The sequence below is a fragment of the Lissotriton vulgaris genome, chromosome 4_1 (assembly GCF_964263255.1).
Source record: "Lissotriton vulgaris chromosome 4_1, aLisVul1.2, whole genome shotgun sequence".
NCBI classification, from domain to species: Eukaryota; Metazoa; Chordata; class Amphibia; order Caudata; family Salamandridae; genus Lissotriton; species Lissotriton vulgaris.
This window is the reverse complement of record NC_141691.1, coordinates 686,734,551-686,754,008: the sequence shown is the minus strand read 5'-3', so window position 1 is coordinate 686,754,008 and position 19,458 is coordinate 686,734,551. Positions and strand designations below refer to the sequence as shown.

The window sequence follows — 19,458 nt, the reverse complement described above, 5'->3', positions numbered from 1 at the left end:
TCACACAAATTAACAATGAACGCAGGGCCTCACTGGGAAGTAAAAATCTTTCACCCTGTATGGATATTACATCTAATGAGTCCACAGAAGTGCCAGAATGCAACCTAGCACAGGCTGCATACAGTACTGAGGCCCCCAGCGTAGTTACACAGGTACAGGTGCACTCTGAGAACCCAGTGAATCCGGTGGAACTGCTTGTTACCTCAGAGGAGGACTCAGTAGTAGAAGAACCACCGGAGGTCTCTTCTACACAAAGACCAGTGAGGAAATGCAGAAAGACCCAGGGGAGGCGTGGGGGAAAGTCTGTAAAACCTAAAACTCACGTCAACCAACCTAATAACACCAGGGACACTAATGTTAACAGTGCATCCACACAGGTGACGGAAGAATCCAATAAAGAGGGCTGTAGTAACGAAAGAAGTGTGTCCTTGTCTGACACCAAGTTAGAAGAATTAATAAATACAATAGTAGGTAAATTGGAGGCAAAAATTGTACACTTAATTACTCCAATAATGTCCAAACTGGACATAATAGCCTCAGAGGTGGAAAGACTGGGTAGTTTGGTGGCGGGATATATGACCCCAGCACTAGTCCCACCACCAGCCGTGATATCACCTACAACCATTCCTGGCGGGAGTGGGAAGGAGCACTTGTCCAGGGGCCAGTGTACACAACAGAAGAGGCAATCCAACCAAGAAACCGTGGCTGTCACTGTACCCGCGGTTTCTACGGCTCCAGTGACTCAGCCGATCCATCAGGCCCCTGCCCCGTCCCCTCTGGGCAATTGCCCAGCAGCCCCTCAGAGGGCTAGACTTAGGAACGTAAATCTCCCCCCTGAATGCGTCCCATTTGTGGTCGTGCTGACTAATGTTCCGCGTTATGAGGAAATTGCAGCACAACCTCATGAAGAATCACACGAATCACTAAAAAACAAAACGGTGGCATGGCTAAATAAAAACTGTGGCTTCCCTTCTCACTACTATGATCAAATTATATCCACTGTAAGAGTAAATTGGGTTGGACCTTCAAGGAAATCAACCACGGGGGACTGTGTAATTGTTAATTTTCAGCACCCACAACACGTTGCTACAGTCTTGTTACGCGCATCCTCACTGGTTTACAACGCAAACAGTGTCTGTGTGCGACCCCTGGGTTATTTCTATGCGCCTGACCAAAACTTACCTAAAAAGCCCCCTAATATTTCCCGTGGGTATAGACCTATACTACAAATCCAGACACCAAATTCGGCAACACCATACATGTATAATAATGACATCAGGGGGTTACCTGGGTGGCAAACGCCAGCAGGAAACGCCAATGGCTGGCGGATACCACCTGCAAATTTTAATGCCGAGAACTTGAACAACAGAGGGTACAATATTCCTACACATAACCAATTTGATATGCTTTCAGGGCTGGATGCCTGCGACTGACTGAGGGCCTTGGAGGGTCAGGAATACGACCAGTTGCCTGTAGCACAAACGGTAGAGGTGATTCCATCAAACACACCAAAAAATAATGTTTTATGTTGGAATGTGGCGGGCTTAGAGAATAAAATGCAGGACGATAGTTGGTTAACCTATATTAGAGGCTTCCAAATCATTTGTTTACAAGAGACCTGGTCAGTGAAATGTGATATTCATATGGATGGCTACAAGGCATATTTTGTACCTGCTATACCAGTAACCCGGGGTAGATCAAAGGGGGGTATGGTAATGTTTATATCGGTAGCTCTGAAATGCACAATTGTAAGTAGGCCCTCAAATAATCATGGCATACAAGGTCTAGTTTTATCGGCGGGTAACTGCAAGGTTGGTATGATCAACTTTTACAACTCTACTAACAATGTTACTAGTTATGTCCATTCCCTAAGTGAGTATATAGGCACGTCAATGAGGGACTGTTCACACAACTTGTTGATAATGGGTGACTTCAACACTCATTTATGTAGTGATCCCCTAGACAAAAGCCTTCTGGAACTGTATTGTCCCAGAATTAACGGGCTACACTTAGAACACACTGTTGAAGGGACACTTTTTAATAATCTACTAAATGAACACGGTCTCACGATTGCAATGAGTCTATGTGACCCCTCAAAGCGCTTCTGCACCCCTACCTTTAAAGGGCACGGGAAGGGGACATTTATTGATTACATGTTGCTAACCGCACCCATGCAAGTGTTTGTGCGTTCATTCTCTATAGACTGTAATCCACTCAGTGATCACAACCCCCTGACTATACATCTAGGGGGCCCCTGGGTGGAAAGAGAAGGACGTAATTTAAGTCGGGGTAGGGTCACAGCTACGGACGGTAGACGTCGTCTAAAATGGTCTATGTGTACCCCGGCCCTCATATATCAGAATATTCAAACTAACTGCAGTGAAATCATTGCCAGATGCACCCAAGTTGATGCAGACCCAGCCCAGGTCCTATCAGATTTCAAAACCTTAACTGATAACATAGCTATTTCAATGACAGAACCACAAAAATATAGAGGTAAGGAGGGCCCAAGGTGGTTCAATAAGGATTGCTCTAAAGCAGCCCGTGATCTCAAAGCAGCCTTACTGCTAAAACCTTGCAACAAGGAACTAGTTCAGAGATCACGTAAAGAATATAAAACAGCTATTGTAACAAGAAAGGAGGCACTGAGGAATGAGGCCTGGGCCGAGATCCTGGAACCACAAACATTAAAAAATAGTGCTAAATTCTGGGTGGTGTTAAAGAAACCCTTCCTGGTGAAAGACCCAGGGGAAGGGTTAGAATGTGTCATCTCAAAAGAGGATTGGGTTGCTCACTTTAAACAATTGTATGGGGGGGGAGATATTAATGTGGTACCGTATGAATGCACTGTTGGGGGTCCTTGCATGAATGTTAGCATAGGAGAGGTCGTGATGGGTATCGAGGGGCTTACAGCGGGCAAATCACCTGGCCCGGATGGGATACCCCCGGATCTTTTCAAATCGGATCCTAACTTTTGGGCGCCGATTGTCGCGGCAGTTATTAATGCAGCCTCAAGGGCAGGGTGCCCGACGTCCTGGGGTCTCTCCACAATTGTGCCCATATTTAAAAAGGGGGACAGGGACAGCCCCCTTTGTTACAGGCCTATCTCCCTGATCAATTCTGTGGCCAAACTGGTGGGGAGAATAGTTTTGCGGCGATTAATTGAGTGGACACGGGACAAAAACATCATGTCCATCGCCCAATACGGCTTCTGTAACGGCCGCTCGACTACAACACAATGCCTGAATCTCTTCTTACTACTAAGTAAATATACCATTGTTAAAAAAGGCACAGTCTACCTGGCCTTCATGGACCTATCCTCAGCTTTCGACTGTGTCAACAGGGGGAAGCTGTGGGGGTCCATGAAGGATAAGGGAGTGGACAATGACATCATAAACTTTCTGGCTGACCTCCATAATAACACCAGTGCAAATGTAAGGTATTCCCAAGATTTATCTGTAACTGAGGATTTTAGAACTGGGAAGGGGGTTAGGCAAGGATGCATACTGGCCCCTTTCCTTTTTAATTTTTATATAAATGAACTGGACGGTGTTCTACGGGAGGTAAATTCAGACAGCCCAAGGGTGGGGACTAGAAGTATTCCAGTCTTGTTATACGCAGACGATGCGGTTCTGCTAGCAAGAACTGAAAATGGCCTTCAATTGTTACTGAATGCATTTAAAAAATTCATGGAAGATAGGGATTTGCTAGTGAACAACTCCAAATCGTTCATCATGCAGGTAGGGAAACAGCCAAAGAAACAATATACTTTTAAATTAGATGAGACAGTTATACCACTCTCAAGCACATTCTCCTATTTGGGAGTACTTTTTGACTCTAAACTATCCTGGGCCCCCCAACTCGCAAAGAAAAAATGTGATGTTTCAAAGGTTAATGCCTCCATTTTTAACTTTGCGTCAAAGCTTGGCAAAAAACCAACGGCTGCTATGTTAAAACTGTATGAAGCAAAATCTGTAGCTACCGCAGCATATGGGAGTGAGCTTTGGGGCCACATGGTGGGGGAACAACTTCAGACCACAGAAAATCTGTTTTTTAAACGGCTTTTGTGTGTTTCGGCCTCTACCTCAAACTACATAGTACATGAGGAACTGGGAGTAGGGTACCTGAGTGATATCCTGACCCTACGACCTCTGCTATGTTGGCTGAAAATGTGGCTATGTGAGGAAATCCCCCTAACACACTTAATTGTTAAGGATTTCCTGGCTCTTGAGCATGCTACACGCACTCCCTGGTTGAAGTACCTAAAATCATGTTTTACCGAGATGGGTCGCCCGGAATTATTTGATCACCCAGAAGGAATTGTGAAGGCGGATGTTGATTTAGTTAAGCGGTTGTTCTTCCAGCGTAAAAAGGCTGAGAGGGAGGGTGTTGAGCTACAAAAGGTTAGTGTGAGGAAATTCATTATGGTAAAAACATGTTTGTCAACAGAGCCTTATTTACTCGGCACTTTCAGCACCCATGATAAATTTTTGCTCACAAGATTTAGATTTAATCAATTTCAACATCTGCTTATCAGACCTAAAAAGGAGAGTTTCTGTAAACATCCTCTGTCCTGTGGCTGCGACGGTAAGTCTCCACAGGACATGATGCATTTTATGTTCCTATGTAAATATTATGAATTCCCCCGTAAACGCTTTTTAATTGCCCTTTTAAAAGAAATGAATTTTAATCAGATACGACCAGCCTTTTTATATCTACAATTGCTACACAGTAACAGTGTCCTTCAAGTTCTTGAATTTTTAAAATTGACTCTTAAACTACGACTAGGCCTGGATCAATGACTGAATCACTGTATGTAATGAACACAGCTTTTTTATATCCTCTGAATTAACAATGTAATTTGATGTATGTACTGTATGTTTTATTGTACTTTTATGGTTGAAATATTACCGAATAAAGTCTGTTTTGAATTGAATTTGAATTGAATAGAGGATCAGAGACACTGAAAAAGACACCAAAGCGACTGAAACTGGTGAGATCCCAGCAATGCCCCCAACTAGTTAGGCTGGTTCCTGTTGTAATTACATACAAAGAGGGATGAGACAGAGGAACCCCTTTGAACATATTGTGAACATCCAGACACCAAGCCAAATCCTGTTGGACTGAACGGGACACAGGGATCTGTAGAGAAATATCTTGGGATACCAGGTTCCAAGAGCGTGGGATATATCTCATAACCTTGTGGAGATTAAATCTGCCACAGTGGACAAAACAAATAAGGCCCTGCCAGGTTCAATTGAGTCAGTAACCATAAAGTCGCAGTTGGAGTCCAGTGGGATAGGAGAAACAAGATGTGAGACTAATGTTTGACAGTTCAGTCCTCTGGCTGTGTAGTCAGACCCACATCCATTCTAAATCTTGCTTCAATGAAGTGTTGGTCCTGAGAAGGAACCAGATGTAAGTTCTCCCAGTATCCCAAAAATATATTAAACTGCAAGAATTGTCTCTGCATGGTGGTCCAAAAGAACCCCAGATGAACAGTGGATCAGCTAATTGTCGCAGTAAGGGTGAAGGAAGACTCCTTTCTGATGAATTAATGCAACTAGAAGTGCTAGCACGTTTGTGAACACCATTGCATTTGATTTCAGTCTAAAAGGCAAGAGCATGAACTGAAAATGGAGGTTGTCCACTGCAAACCGCAAAAACTTGATTTGATCGGTGCAGATCAGAAGGCAAAAGTAAGCATCTTGAAGTCTATAGTACTGATTTAATCCTGATTGTCTAATGCTTTGAATTGAACTCTCCAAAACCAGGAATGTACCTGTTTTAAGTCTAATAAGTCCTGAAGACCTGATACAATCTCCTAAGTGTCACATAAAGCATGAAAGTATTTCCACAGGGCTGTGTACTTGACTAAATGTCAGGGAAAATAGGCATGGGTGGGCCCACGGTCTGCAGGACTTTCCAATGAGTCTATATGACAACCTCTCCTGAAAATGGTTGAGACCCACTGATAAGAGGTAGGTTTCTTCCAAATCCTGGACAAAGTACTGGATCCCTCTGTTAAGCACATCTAAGTCGAATGAGAGAGGGTAATCATCAGGACTTCTATCTAGAACCCCCAGTCTGTTTTGCAGGGTTGGGTTTCCCACTATATTTTTGGGATTCAAATGTCTTTCTATATGAGGAATAAGACTTTGAGTCATTCTTGGGAGACTCATAAGAATATTCACCCCAAGATTCATAGGAACCAGAAGATTTCATTTTATAGGGCAGGTCATGCTTTTGGTCTTTAAACGTCTTAGTATTCACAGAATTCATCTAGCCCCAAATGTCTTCCCATCAAACAAAATCGTTAACAGGGAGATTGCTCAGATGCAACCACTTTCCAATCTCTCACCCAAAGATTCCTTCTTACCAAACAGCCAAACCTTCTGCCGCAGAAGTTGATCTCAATACATCTAAGGAAACATCAGACACAATCTTCACTTCTTGTTCCATATGAACCAGAAGGTCAAGGCATTCTATGCCCTCCTGAATTGCTATCACTAGATGTTAAAAGTCTTTACAGCATAAGCAGAGTGCGTACCAGGTTTGAAACATAAATTATCAGCAACAAAAGCTCTCTTCAGAGCACTATCTATCATCGTGTCCTCAGTGAACAGTCTTCAGGATTAAAACAGTGCACCCCATAAACATGGCCAATATCACATCTACCTTCAAAATGTCAGGAAGCACATCCTTCAGTTCCTCAATGGAATAAAGCTTGAGTAGAAACCTGGAGATGTCAACACATTCTACCTCCTTCCACTTCCCCAAGATAAGTTCCTTAATCTTCTTAGCATGGGCATAGCCAAAGAAGAAGGCTGATCATAGAGTGGAACCTGACCTTCTGCATTATCAGAGGTAAAGAATGGAGGGAATCACTGATTTTCCCTAATTTAATGTTCCAAACCTCCTAAGGTACTTACCTAATGAAGAAGTACTGGAGGCTTTTGTATCAAAAACTGATAAGATTCCGAGATAATAAACTGGTGTGCTTGGATTCTATAACTACAGTTTTAATTTAGACTTTGCTTTTTAGAATCCTCCTTAGGGGACGTAGACACATGCCTACTCTTAGCATCTCTCTTCCCTTCCATTGTCTGTCAGGATAATAAATAAAGAAATACAATAAAGATAATAAAATACCCCATCAATTGTTCTCCAATGAGAGCCCAGAGGAACCTGTTACCACCAATGTAAATGTAAATGTACATGTATTTATATAGCGCAAATCGCCCACATCGCAGGCATCTATGCGCTTGCTTAGGGAACCCGTCTTGGTATTCCCCTGTGAGATAACCCCGGCAGGGTATCCACAAGGTGAAAGCCAGGCATCCCGCCGCGAGGGGCCGTTGTGGAGATTAAGCAAGCTATTGCCCAGAGTCGCAGAGTGTGAACCCGAGAGTCGAGTAGGCACCAGAGCGAGAATTATCGAGTCCGTGGAATTATTGAGCCCAACCCCCGTCGAGGCGGGGAATTGAACCCTGGTCCAGGGCCGATCTCAGCTTCCGGGTCTGCCGCCTCTAACCCCTGAGCCACACTTCTCCACTCCAATGAAACATGAACTACTCATTTGCCAATACGCACTGAAATAAACTCAACAATAAGATAATAAATATTGGTGATAGAGTCCTGGGGGCATCCCATCAATCAGGCCTGATCCCCCAGACAACCTTGCTGCTCCTCTGGTAGCAGTACGCTCCAAGTTGCACTGAATCTGCCATTCCTGACCCGGAAGAATAGCTCCAACACCTGAAAGATGGCCCAATGCAGTCCCGCTTTACTAAAGCAGTTGCGCAGGCTGGAAATCCAGCAAAAGGTATTCTTGAGAAAAAGTAGGCATGCTCAGCAGTGTCTGACCTCTCCCTGCCCACAAAAATGAACATGTAAAATCCTAGAACTGAAGAAGCAGAGGCAGCTTTGCACATGGCTGACGACGTGTGTCTCCATGAGACAAAACAGGGTGGAGGAGGGGTACTTTTAAACCAAGGACTGTGTGGTGCTTGTTGTCTGTGGAGGTTGGACTGCCTCAAAATGAGTTTGATTCAAGCAAGGGAGAAACGAGGAGGTAACCACGGTGCAACTTTGGAAACATATTCCATTTACAATGCTAGTAAACGGCACAGTAGACATGTGGTCTAAAACCAACAGTCAACTCGTCTTAAAGCACTGCATGGAGGCAATTTAATTGCCGATCTAATTTTGTTAGAAGTGAAAAGTTGCAAAATGCAAACTGCTTTTAGCTAAAGGTCACATGACATGCAAATACTTGGCAGCATTTTCATGGCTTTACCACAACAAGCCTCACACAAACAAAGATTTGCACTGATGTTCCCAATCACTAGATCAACAGAAATGTAAATATGCAACTTTTTCTGTTTTTCTTAACTGATATAACAAACATTTACACTGATAAATAATAATGTTTCAAACTCTGCTGCCAACTTCGGTGTCCATTTACAGAAAGGGCTGGTGTATATTCACCTACTCGCAAATGAAAATGTGAAATTTGCACATTTGTGAAATTTGCGAATAGGTGTTCCAATGTTTAATTCTGATGCGAACTATGTAATAATAAGTCACATCACAAATTGTCCACTAGCATTGAATTGTAAAATGCCCTGCCTAATGAATATTAATTAGGCATGTAGCAATGTGTGGCCCATTGTGATTGGCTGTGAATGTAGAAATGGAAAACTGCAAGGAACAGCAGACCACCGTTCCTGCATTAGCATTCCTAAATAGAAAATATTTTTTAAAGAATGCCTTGTCATTTAAAAGGAAACAATTATAAATGTTTGGGAAATGGTATAGTGTTTAACACATCCAACAAGGTAATACTTCTTAACCTGAATTAACATTTATTCTTCTTGTTTGGTAAAACAAAATCAAATTCAAATAGATCGTATAGCAAAAAAACATAATATACCGTTTGTCACAATGGTTTATACTCTACCGCTCCCCAAACGTTTATAATTGCATTTTTCATTTTTGAGACCAGAGGAGCAGCTGGTCTAGTGGGTAGAGTGTGCATGGCCAGGTTCTCAGTGATCCCCAAATTTGACAAGTCACTAAAAGGGCAGATGCTGGTATCTAAGAATAAATCCCATTGGGGAAGGCATCAGGGTGAACAGGGAGTGATTGCCTGGACCATTTCTCTCTACCCCACGGTCACGATTTCTAACTGGACTGTTTCCTTTTTTTTGCAAATCAGTTACCACTCCAACTCAAGGTTTAGTAACGGAGTAATGGTTTCAAGAGCAATTGGGGTCACAAACTGTTGATATATACTTTTTAAAATCACAAATTAAAGAGGAATGTCTCTTTTCCACCCCGTCCTATTTGATATTGTCAAAAATGCTGTAAAAGTTCTTATACTAGTCAGAAAAACTTTTGTGACTCCAAATGGGTTTTTGTACATTGTAAAATGTCATTTTGCAGTAGCTAAAAGTGGGGTTTGAAAATTGTGAGGTTTACAATCATGAACAGGCATGAGATCTAAAGGGCCACACACAACTGTTACTTTCTCCAGTTTCAGTACGAGGTGAATTGAAAGATGGGTTTTCGTCCTTATTGTTTGCTGCAAGTTAAGAAATGTTCAGATTAGGCAGTGCATATGAGGCTTTCAGTTTTTGGAATCTTTCACTTGGAGCAATCTGGCTTTATAAAATGGGATCTTCTATATTGTAATAATATGGTGTACAGGGCCTTTGACAGTCCTAGGCATTTACAGAGGCTAAAAGGGGGCCCGGCCCGTCCAAGCTGATTGCTGGGTATTGGGACAGACACATTGCTACCCAAGGTTGAGTAATACCCCTGATTTAATTCGATTGGTCGTGTGGAGGAACAACTGATGGTAAAACTGAACGCACTTAGGGATCTGGGGGAGGAATCAGATGTGAGGTCTGCAGTAATACCTTAACATACTGGAACAGTTAAGCAATAAATGAGTAAATGATCAAAAAAGTCCTTGTGCGATCTATTATGCATTATGAACTCCAGAATGTTTTCATTAACTGTTGTGGGGTGCTGATGTATTAGCAGGGGATACCATGTCATGTGTACTAAAGTGATGACCCTTATTCTTATTTTGTAGGAAATGTATACATTTTTTTTAAATGTTTGTAAAAGAGATCACTACTAAAAACAAACAATTGCCCTTCACGTTCCCGTTGTGAACAACTAAGAAACCTTTAACTGACTCTCTTCACATTCACCCTACAGTTTACCTTTGTCATTTCTTTATGAGCTCTCTCAATGACTTAAGTCGGGATGCACCTTATATACTCGGTGTTCCATTCTCAAAACCAGGGAACCCTATAACAACCACGGCAAAAGATCATGAATTCACTCACTGACTCCTTCCCATACAGACTAAATCCTCTCTTTCTATTTCATAATTCTAATTTGTTCAAATGATACACTTTTCACAAAACAACAGACCCCCTACTACATCTAATCCAGAAAGGAGTTTAACCAGATGTTGAAATAGGCTGTCCTACTATGAACTACCAAGATAAAGTTAGCCATAAGTGACATTGTTTATAACCGAATATGAAAGCAAGAGTTTACCTGAAAACAGAAAGAACACTTCATTTTGTAGACCAGCTCTTTGCATTTTAATGTGATGACATTCAGCTTTAAGCAGGATAACTTCACATGTTAAGTCTGAAATTAACTTTTTCAGCAGTTCAAGTAACTTCTTCTCAAAAGACATATTGTAGGCACTTTGGCAGGGGGCTGCATGATACCGCACTGAAAACTCATAATAAAAGTTGGGCTCTGTATAAGCTGTAGGCAAGAGAAAAAGATATTCAATTTTACATGTTCATTTTAGGCAAGAAATATAACAGGTTCAATTAGTCAAGGAATATAAGGCAGAAGTTATGTTTTTTAGGAATGAAGTTGTGAGGTTTCGAAAAATAAATGTCGGTTTGAGATGTAGTTAGGGGAGAATATATATTGAAAGAATAAAAAACCCTCCCTGCTTGCATCCCCTGGATGTTTTCCTTCGTGGTCTTTACAAAACGTTGCCTTAAGTACTAGCAGGATACTTGATTTAACAAGGATGGGAAGAGGACATTTTCAATGCAAGTGAGTTTACAGGGTAAGAGCAAAATAGTTACTACGAGAAAGTAGCTTTCACTTTCTTAAAGCTCTGCAGTTCCTGCGGGGACATATTAAGGGTTGGAGATTGTCGGACTAACAAACAAAAAAAAATACACAAAAGTAGCTTTAAAACAACTAGAGGTAAATGAGTAGAGAAAAAAGTAGTGGCAACAGGTAGGTGAAAAACACAATTGAAGAGGTAATAATGTTGAAATGTTAGCACTATAATTACGAATTGTACAAATGCCTATGTTAACCATTAACGTAACATCTTACTGTTTCCTCAACATTATCCCTAACCCTAACTTTTTCAAGTCACACAATGCTATCTATGCTGTTTTACAGGGAGGTATTAGTCTACACCTTTAATCATGCTAACCGTAACCTAAAGTCTCAATTTAACCCCTTCCACTACTCCAATTTGACCAATGACACTTACTCCAACTCAAAGTACAACATTTTCCCTTACGCCATCCATTACTCCAACCCTATCCCAACTTCCAGAGTTTTTCTTTTTTTTGGGTAAAATAAAAATCGTATTGCTATCAAAACAAACACCCCACCCTGGGCTCAACACGGTAAGAATAGTCTTGTCCATACACTCCCTACAATAATCATGGAAAAGCTGCAAGTAAGAAACAATAGAAAGTTGAAGCAATGAACAGTGTATTGTACTACTGAGCCCTTTATTCTTCTTTTAGAAACTCCCTCCAACCTAACCCCCTCAAGCCCCTGGCCTTTTTTATTTATTATTTGTTTTACTTTCTTTAAAACTGAATTATCACACCTACACAGTGTTAGTTTAGTTCTACCCCACAAGCTAATGCTCACAGAGTATGCACTGCTCAGGGAACGAGTAGTCCTAAACATGGTCCCTATCTGGGTCATCTTCAGGGGGTGGGGACCAGTCCGGCCTGTATGACTCGGGTTCCTTAAGGCAGTATACTAGATGATCCCAAGCCCGGGCTCTATCAATTGATCCGCACCCTTTCCTCATCTACCGCAGTAATATGACACATTCCAATCCTGCCCATTTAACAAGGCTGTCTTTCCATTTGGACAGTCTAGGGCCTCTGGTGGCCTTTCAGTGCACGGTTAGTTCCCGTTTCTTGAGGATCAGTGTCAGGTCCACAAACCTAGTAGTAGTTTTAAATGTATTTGGGCACAGGAACCCCGAGCAAGCAGGCCACAGGGGTACAGGGGATTCCCATTGGTTAACTTTGTTGATGCAGTGGACCACGTCTTCCCAAAATTCAATCAGAGGGGTGCAGTCCCGTACCATATGAACCAATTCAGCCCCATGTTCACCACACCTAGGACAGGTCACCTTAGCCCTTCGGTAAAACGTTTTGATTTTATCAGGAGTGAGATAGGCCCACAGTAAGAATTAGAAATTGATTCATTTGAATCTGACACTTCTAGATATTGTATAGGTGTTCGCAAGAACTAAGGCCTGTAACTCACCTATAATTGGGAGTGCTAAGTCCCCTTCCTATTTCTCTCACAGCTCTATTAATGGTGTAATAATGTCAGCCCTCAAAGCCTGATACAAGCACATAACTGTGTTGGTGCGACCGGTCGTAATTCAAACCACTCAGAGTAGGGGGTTCAGCAGCTCCTGTCTCGCAATGGTCTTGCAGTGTCGCTTTTACAACCCAGTGCAATAATAATTGGCCCCAGGCAGCTCCAAATCTGCGGATAGGTCTTCAAAGAGGAGAAGTACTTTGTCTCTGTAAAGACCCCCCAAACGGGTCACTCCATAGTGTGACATTAAAATTCCTGACCGGCAAGTGTGGCACGCAGGTACGAGTATGCTAGAGGCAATGCTGCCAGCATCGCCGGACAACCAGTAATTCTTTGGTGCCCTCTCAGAGAGATTGGCTAGGATTTAAAAGGACCTGTAATAGTGTTTGGGAGCCTGGTACAGAGCAACCAGCCACCTCTCTAGGGCTCATCCTATCATGGATCCACAGGTTGAACCCCTGTATCTGCGCTGCTAAGTAGTAGACCTCCAGGTCTGGGGTGCCAGGCCTCCTTCCGTCTCTGGGCACTCTAACTTAGACATTGCTACTCTAAGCCTGCCTGTCCCCCAAGCCAGGTCCATCATCAGTGATTCAAGTTTTCGAAATATTCGACGGGGAATAAGGAGGGGCATAGTCGAGAAGAAGTACAATAGCTGGAGGCATGCCACAATTTTGGCCACAGCCACTGACAGCAGCACAGTTTCTCAAAATGCCACGCTAGTATGGTGAGCCTGGCAGCACCTATATTTCTGTCTACGAGGTCTCAAAGATCATTAAAGATCTTGACACTTAGGGCCTGATTTAGATCTCGGCAAAAGGGTTACTCTCATGACGGTGACGGATATCACGTCCTCCTCCGGGGCTGGGGCATGTCATCACTGAGTGGGAACAGATGGGATTTCTGTCAGTTAATTCACAGGCCTGGTACCCTTATGAAGTGCTCCAGTAGCTCTAACGCTCTTGGTAGATCCTCGCCCACCTCCCTTAGAAACAGGAGCATATTGTTCGCATAAAAGGCCCTATGACATACCATGTAGTTCCAATCCTCGATAAAAATAACCTTGAATTTGTAAAGAGCAGAGCTACCTCCGAAGTAATTTCCCAGCGCTGGGGGCCCTCGGGAAGATTGAATGAGCTATTGCCCAGAGTCACATGGTGCCGGGCTGACCTGCCGCCGGCACCGGGGATCGAACAGTGAACCCCATGGTCCGGAGTCAGGCACCCTGGCCGCTGCGCTACACCTCTTCCACTCGATAGGATGCTCAGAATGTGCACTGTAGGCTAGAGGTTCCATTGCAATAGCAAACAGCAATAGATAAAAAGGGCACCCCTGCCTCGTCCCCCACCCCAATTTATAGGAGTCCGATATCAAACTACTGGTACATAAACAAGCCAAAGGTCCTGAGTAGAGAAGCCTGGTCCACTAAACAAAACCAGATCCCATGACCATCTTCAAAATCACCTGATAAAGGAAATCCCACCTTAAACTGTTGAAGGCTTTCTCGATGTCTATCGCCACAACCGCTACCCCGCGCATTTCTAAGAAGTTGGCACTCAGAAGGGTGAGTAGTCTATGGATGTTAATTGCAGTATTATGTCCTAGTATAAATCATGCTTGGTCAACATGGATCAATTTGGGCATGTGGGGTAGAAGGCGACTAACTAAAGTCCGACAAAGTATTGTATAGTTCATATTAAGCATGAACAGGGGGAGGTAGGCCGTAACGTCATGGGGAGGGAAGGCTGCCCGGCTCAAAAAGAGGGATTACCAAGGCTTCACAGGAGGATTCCAGTAAATAGCCTACATCTAAGGCCACATCATAGAGGGGGACTAGTTTTGGCACTAATTCCTCCACATATGCAGGGTAAAACACAATCAGCAGGCCATCTGCTCTGGGGACTTTGCCTCATGCCATGGCTTTGACTGCAGCCCGTTTTCAATTAAGTGTGATAGAACTGCTGAGCTCTTCCTAATCATCTTGTGTGAAAGTCGGCAGGGCCACTGGGTCCAGGAACTCAGCAAGGATCTGAGGGGGCAGGACAGGTGGGGGCTTGTACAAGAAAATATAGAACCCCTCAAACCTCACTTTAACACTGTCCTGGGTATAGACACACTCACCAGTGTCTGATTCCACTCTAGTATTAAAGAGCCCCTGGACATGGGGTTGGTGAGCCTTATCGCGCTCTGTGTTGGCGCAGACCATGTATTCTCAGTAATCGAAGCAGCAATGCTTTTCATTTTGGTTGTTTTGACCCTGGATTTCCCGGTCTGGCCATCTCTAGGTCATGTAGTGCTCACTCCTGGACTTTAACATTCCCAACTTGTGTGCGCCGCACCCCTCCCACTTCAGCTAAACAGCATCCCCTAATGACTTACTTAAACACATCCCACTCAATCAGGAGTGAGGCAGTAGTGGGAGAATTGTCTACAAAGTAATACTGTATGGCTTCACCAATAGTGTGTTGGAACACCGGGTCTGCTAACGCCTACCCCAGGGGAGTACAGGAAACTATGAAGTTGGATGTGGAGTTAGTGCATACCACAGCAGGAGTAATCCTTTACCATAGGTTGTAGTCACCCCCAAGTAGCCACTAAACCCCATCCCTGTTGGCAATCTAGAAATATACAGGCTAAACAAAGAATCAGGGAATCAGCCAGTGGCAGATGTGACCGATCAGTGCATTTGTTTTTTGGAAGGGCACCCCTGATCGGATCCACAGCACAACTCCCCTGTAAAAAGCCAAATAAGTCTTGCCATTTACCTGATCCCGTCATCTTTTGCGTAGTGGCTCCCTCTCAGTGAGCATGAGATGAGTCCCCTGCAGGAGGGCAATATGTGTTCCCCTTCTTTTCAGGTAGGCATGTTGTTAAGGACCCAAACATTCCATCTAATAAAATTATTTTTTCATGGAGGCGCCATACCGAGAAATTGCAGGGACGCTCTGGTTCCCTAAGTAAGGAATCTCATCCCTTGGTCACGAAAGGGGCCCAGAGCCACAGTGGTGGTATCCAGGGGATGAAGGTGAGGCATCCTAACATAAAAACTACAACATATAACCCAACTCTCCATCCCCCAGATTAAGAAGAGAATGATTCCTCATCCAAACCAGTGAAAGAACATATAACATGCATGCATTCAACACATGCATAACTTCAGTTCAGGGAGAAGGGGGGTGCGCCAGCCAGGATGCTTCCCAGCTTCACATCACAATATCGGATAAAGCCCTCAGGATATTGAAACTCGCATTCAACCCAGTAGCCAGGCAACACTAGAGGTAGGACTGTCCACACACTTATGCGTGCCTCAGACTGAGCACTGATATACACAGCCAACACTGTCACCTTCAAATAATCTCATCGGAAGAGCCAGTAGTAATTTGACATAATGAGTCCTTCAAGTTATGAGTGGAGATGGAAGCTTGGTCAGAGTCAGTGTCTCTAATCTTTTCATATCAAGCCACAAAAGGGTGGCCAGAGCCTGTTCCTTTTATAGCTGCCACCCTCTCAACTTTACTGGTCTCTTGACTGGGTGAGAGTATTCTGCCTAATTCAGAAACTCTGTTCATCACCACCCCTTGTTGTTAAATATTTTGTCCACCCTAAGCGTGGAAGGGTATACTCAGATGTGAGTCCCCTGCTCATTGCACCATCAGGATTCAAGCAAGCCGGGCCGACGACGGCTGAAATGCCAGAAACCGGTCCCCGGAAGCTTGTTTCCTTCCCAGTGTAAGAATTGGCTTGGTAGTTTGGTTTGCCCTGTTCCCATCATGCACTGGGACAGGAACAGACTAATTTGCATATAGCCAGGTTCTGAGCTGGGATGGTGCAGTGAGCTAAAAAACGGTGTTGGATCTAGCCCTGATCTCTTGACTGGGTGAGAGTATTCTGCTTAATTCAGAAACTCTGTCCATCACCACCCCTTGTTGTTAAATATTTTGTCCACCCTAAGCGTGGAAGGGTATACTCAGATGTGAGTCCCTTGCTCATTGCACCATCAGGATTCAAGCAAGCCGGGCCGACGACGGCTGAAATGCCAGAAACCGGTCCCCGGAAGCTTGTTTCCTTCCCAGTGTAAGAATTGGCTTGGTAGTTTGGTTTGCCCTGTTCCCATCATGCACTGGGACAGGAACAGACTAATTTGCATATAGCCAGGTTCTGAGCTGGGATGGTGCAGTGAGCTAAAAAACGGTGTTGGATCTAGCCCTTATCTCTTGACTGGGTGAGAGTATTCTGCTTAATTCAGAAACTCTGTCCATCACCACCCCTTGTTGTTAAATATTTTGTCCACCCTAAGCGTGGAAGGGTATACTCAGATGTGAGTCCCTTGCTCATTGCACCATCAGGATTCAAGCAAGCCGGGCCGACGACGGCTGAAATGCCAGAAACCGGTCCCCGGAAGCTTGTTTCCCTCCCAGTGTAAGAATTGGCTTGGTAGTTTGGTTTGCCCTGTTCCCATCATGCACTGGGACAGGAACAGACTAATTTGCATATAGCCAGGTTCTGAGCTGGGATGGTGCAGTGAGATAAAAAACGGTGTTGGATCTAGCCCTGATCTCTTGACTGGGTGAGAGTATTCTGCTTAATTCAGAAACTCTGTCCATCACCACCCCTTGTTGTTAACCATCTCAACTTGATCCTTTATGCTCATGCAATGCCTGGTACTGAGACGGGATCACACCAGTCTCACCTTTTCCATCCCTTTTGGGATACCTCAGGGCAGTTGGCTGATAGCCGGCAGTGATATCCTCATTTGACCGGGGGAGGTGATCAATCCAGTCCAACATCAGTTGAGGGGAAGTGAAGAAGTGCATATAATTCCCCTCCCCTTTTCGCAATCTGGGAGGGTATAAAATGGCATAGATGATCCTTAACTGGTAAATGCATTTCTTAGAGTCCACAAAAGAGGGTCTTTGGACTTCTTTTGTGAAGTCCGGGAAGATCATAACTCTATAGTTCTTGATATCAAATCAGGTTCCCCACTAGACCCCTGTCCCCCCAATATCTTACAACTAGGAGCCAAGAGTATTGTCCCCCGCCTTACAGAAACTATCAATAAAATCAATACATCTGGAAGTTCTCCATCAATTTGGAAAAAGGCGGTAATTAAGCCGTAGATTAAAAAAGCTACTTTGGATCAGGAAGAACCCGAAAATAACTGCCTCATCTCCTTGTTAACTGTGCCCACCAAAATTCTTCAGAAACATCTGAATTCTCAAATTATTAACTGTCTCAATCAATTTCAACTCCTTGATGCCTCCCAATTCGGATTTAGGGTTAACCATGGGACAGAGATATCCGCTGTCAATACCATCCGTTCCATGGTGGATGAGGGGAAGGCTGCAGTGGACCAATCTGCTGCTTTCAATACGGTCTACCCCGGCATGCTTGAAGAGCGGCCCTAGCAGCTAGGAGTTACAAATTCTGCATTCAAACTTCTGGCATCTTTCTCAAAGATAGATCTCAGATGACAATGGTGAAACAGTACTGATTGGACTCCATAATTCTGCCTTGTGGAGTGCCGCATGGCTCTTCCCTGAGCCCTACCCTTTCCAAATTGTGGGTCTCACCACCAGCACAACTCATTAGATCTTTTGGGCTCCACACTTTGTCCAATGCTGATGACATCAAAATCATTGTGTCTATCTCAAAGGATCTCAATGCAACTGCCTCTCATTTTAATATTTGTATGTAGGCAGTTGCCACTTGGATGCAGAGAAATTACCTATGTTTAAATGGGGACAAGATGGAGGTCCTTATTTTTGGTGGGCAACCCTCCGTATGGTCCAATTTGTGGTGGCCACACAGGTTAGGGACCTTACCCACCCAAACGGACTTGTAGTACTTATTGACCCAAAATTATCCTTTCAGGTAAACAGGACAGTTTCGACATGTTCTTGGATAATTATATCACTGAGAAAAGGAATTCCCTTTTTTCCTCTTCAGGCACGAAAACAGGTGACTTTGGCACTTGTTATGTCCAGACCCAATTATTGTAACGCTCTTTATCTGGACAGTAACAAGATAGTCCTCGCAAAACTGCAGCTAGTCAAGAATGCAGCTGCCGGACTGATTCTTGATATCACTAAATTTCAGTCTGTCTCTGAAGGAATTAGTAAACTCCATTGGCTTCCTGTTACCATGGAAATTACCTTTACAGCTCTCTGCTTGGTCACCTAGGTACAATAAATCAAGATGGGGAGGCAGAGCCTTTTCAGTGGCAGAATCCATGTTGTGGAACTCTCTTCCCCCATCATTTTCTAGCCTTCAATCTCACAACCTATTTGGTATGGCTTAAAAGACCTGGCTGTTCACTCGTTAACAGCCACTAGTTCGCTTCTTCTACTTCTCTTCCTCTGGGGACTACCTTGCTATTAGCGCCTTGACGCCTTTTGGCATTTGTTGTGCTTTATAAATCTTTTCCCTTCATTCATTGTGGTTTTCAAGCATTATGTCCCCTTTGATCTGGGCCTGGCTCAGAATGAGATCACGGTCTTTATAGAACACGAGTTTGGGAACTACTGGTCGGGAGGGGGACGCACCGGGCAAAGGTGGTCATGCAGGGATGCTTTACACACATTCTAGGGCACAAAATGGAGAGACTCATCTGGAGCCACTTATTCACGCAGCCATTGTTCCAAAAAGTTAGTATTCACGATGGGGCCCTCTAGTCGCTCAGACAGTCCAATGATTGTCCCTATTTTCAGTATCTTTGGCCCTAGTTTGTAGCGTTCCGACTCTACTCGCCAATGTGACATTGGTTAGCACATGGCCAATATTTCAGGGGTAACATCTTTCAAGGAGCTTTGAGTAGCAGTGACT

The 19,458-nt window shown here is 43.8% G+C and overlaps 1 protein-coding gene across 1 annotated transcript in view; it reads right to left on the bottom strand.

The window, feature by feature from the left end:
* The window catches only part of ZPBP (zona pellucida binding protein), a 1,007,890-nt gene that overhangs the window by 544,512 nt on the left and 443,920 nt on the right, over nucleotides 1-19,458 (bottom strand). Inside the window, exon 5 of the mRNA XM_086964982.1 lies at nucleotides 10,579-10,797. Within this exon, the coding sequence (XP_086821108.1) occupies nucleotides 10,579-10,797 (219 nt within the window). The remainder of the gene's footprint in view (nucleotides 1-10,578; nucleotides 10,798-19,458) is intronic.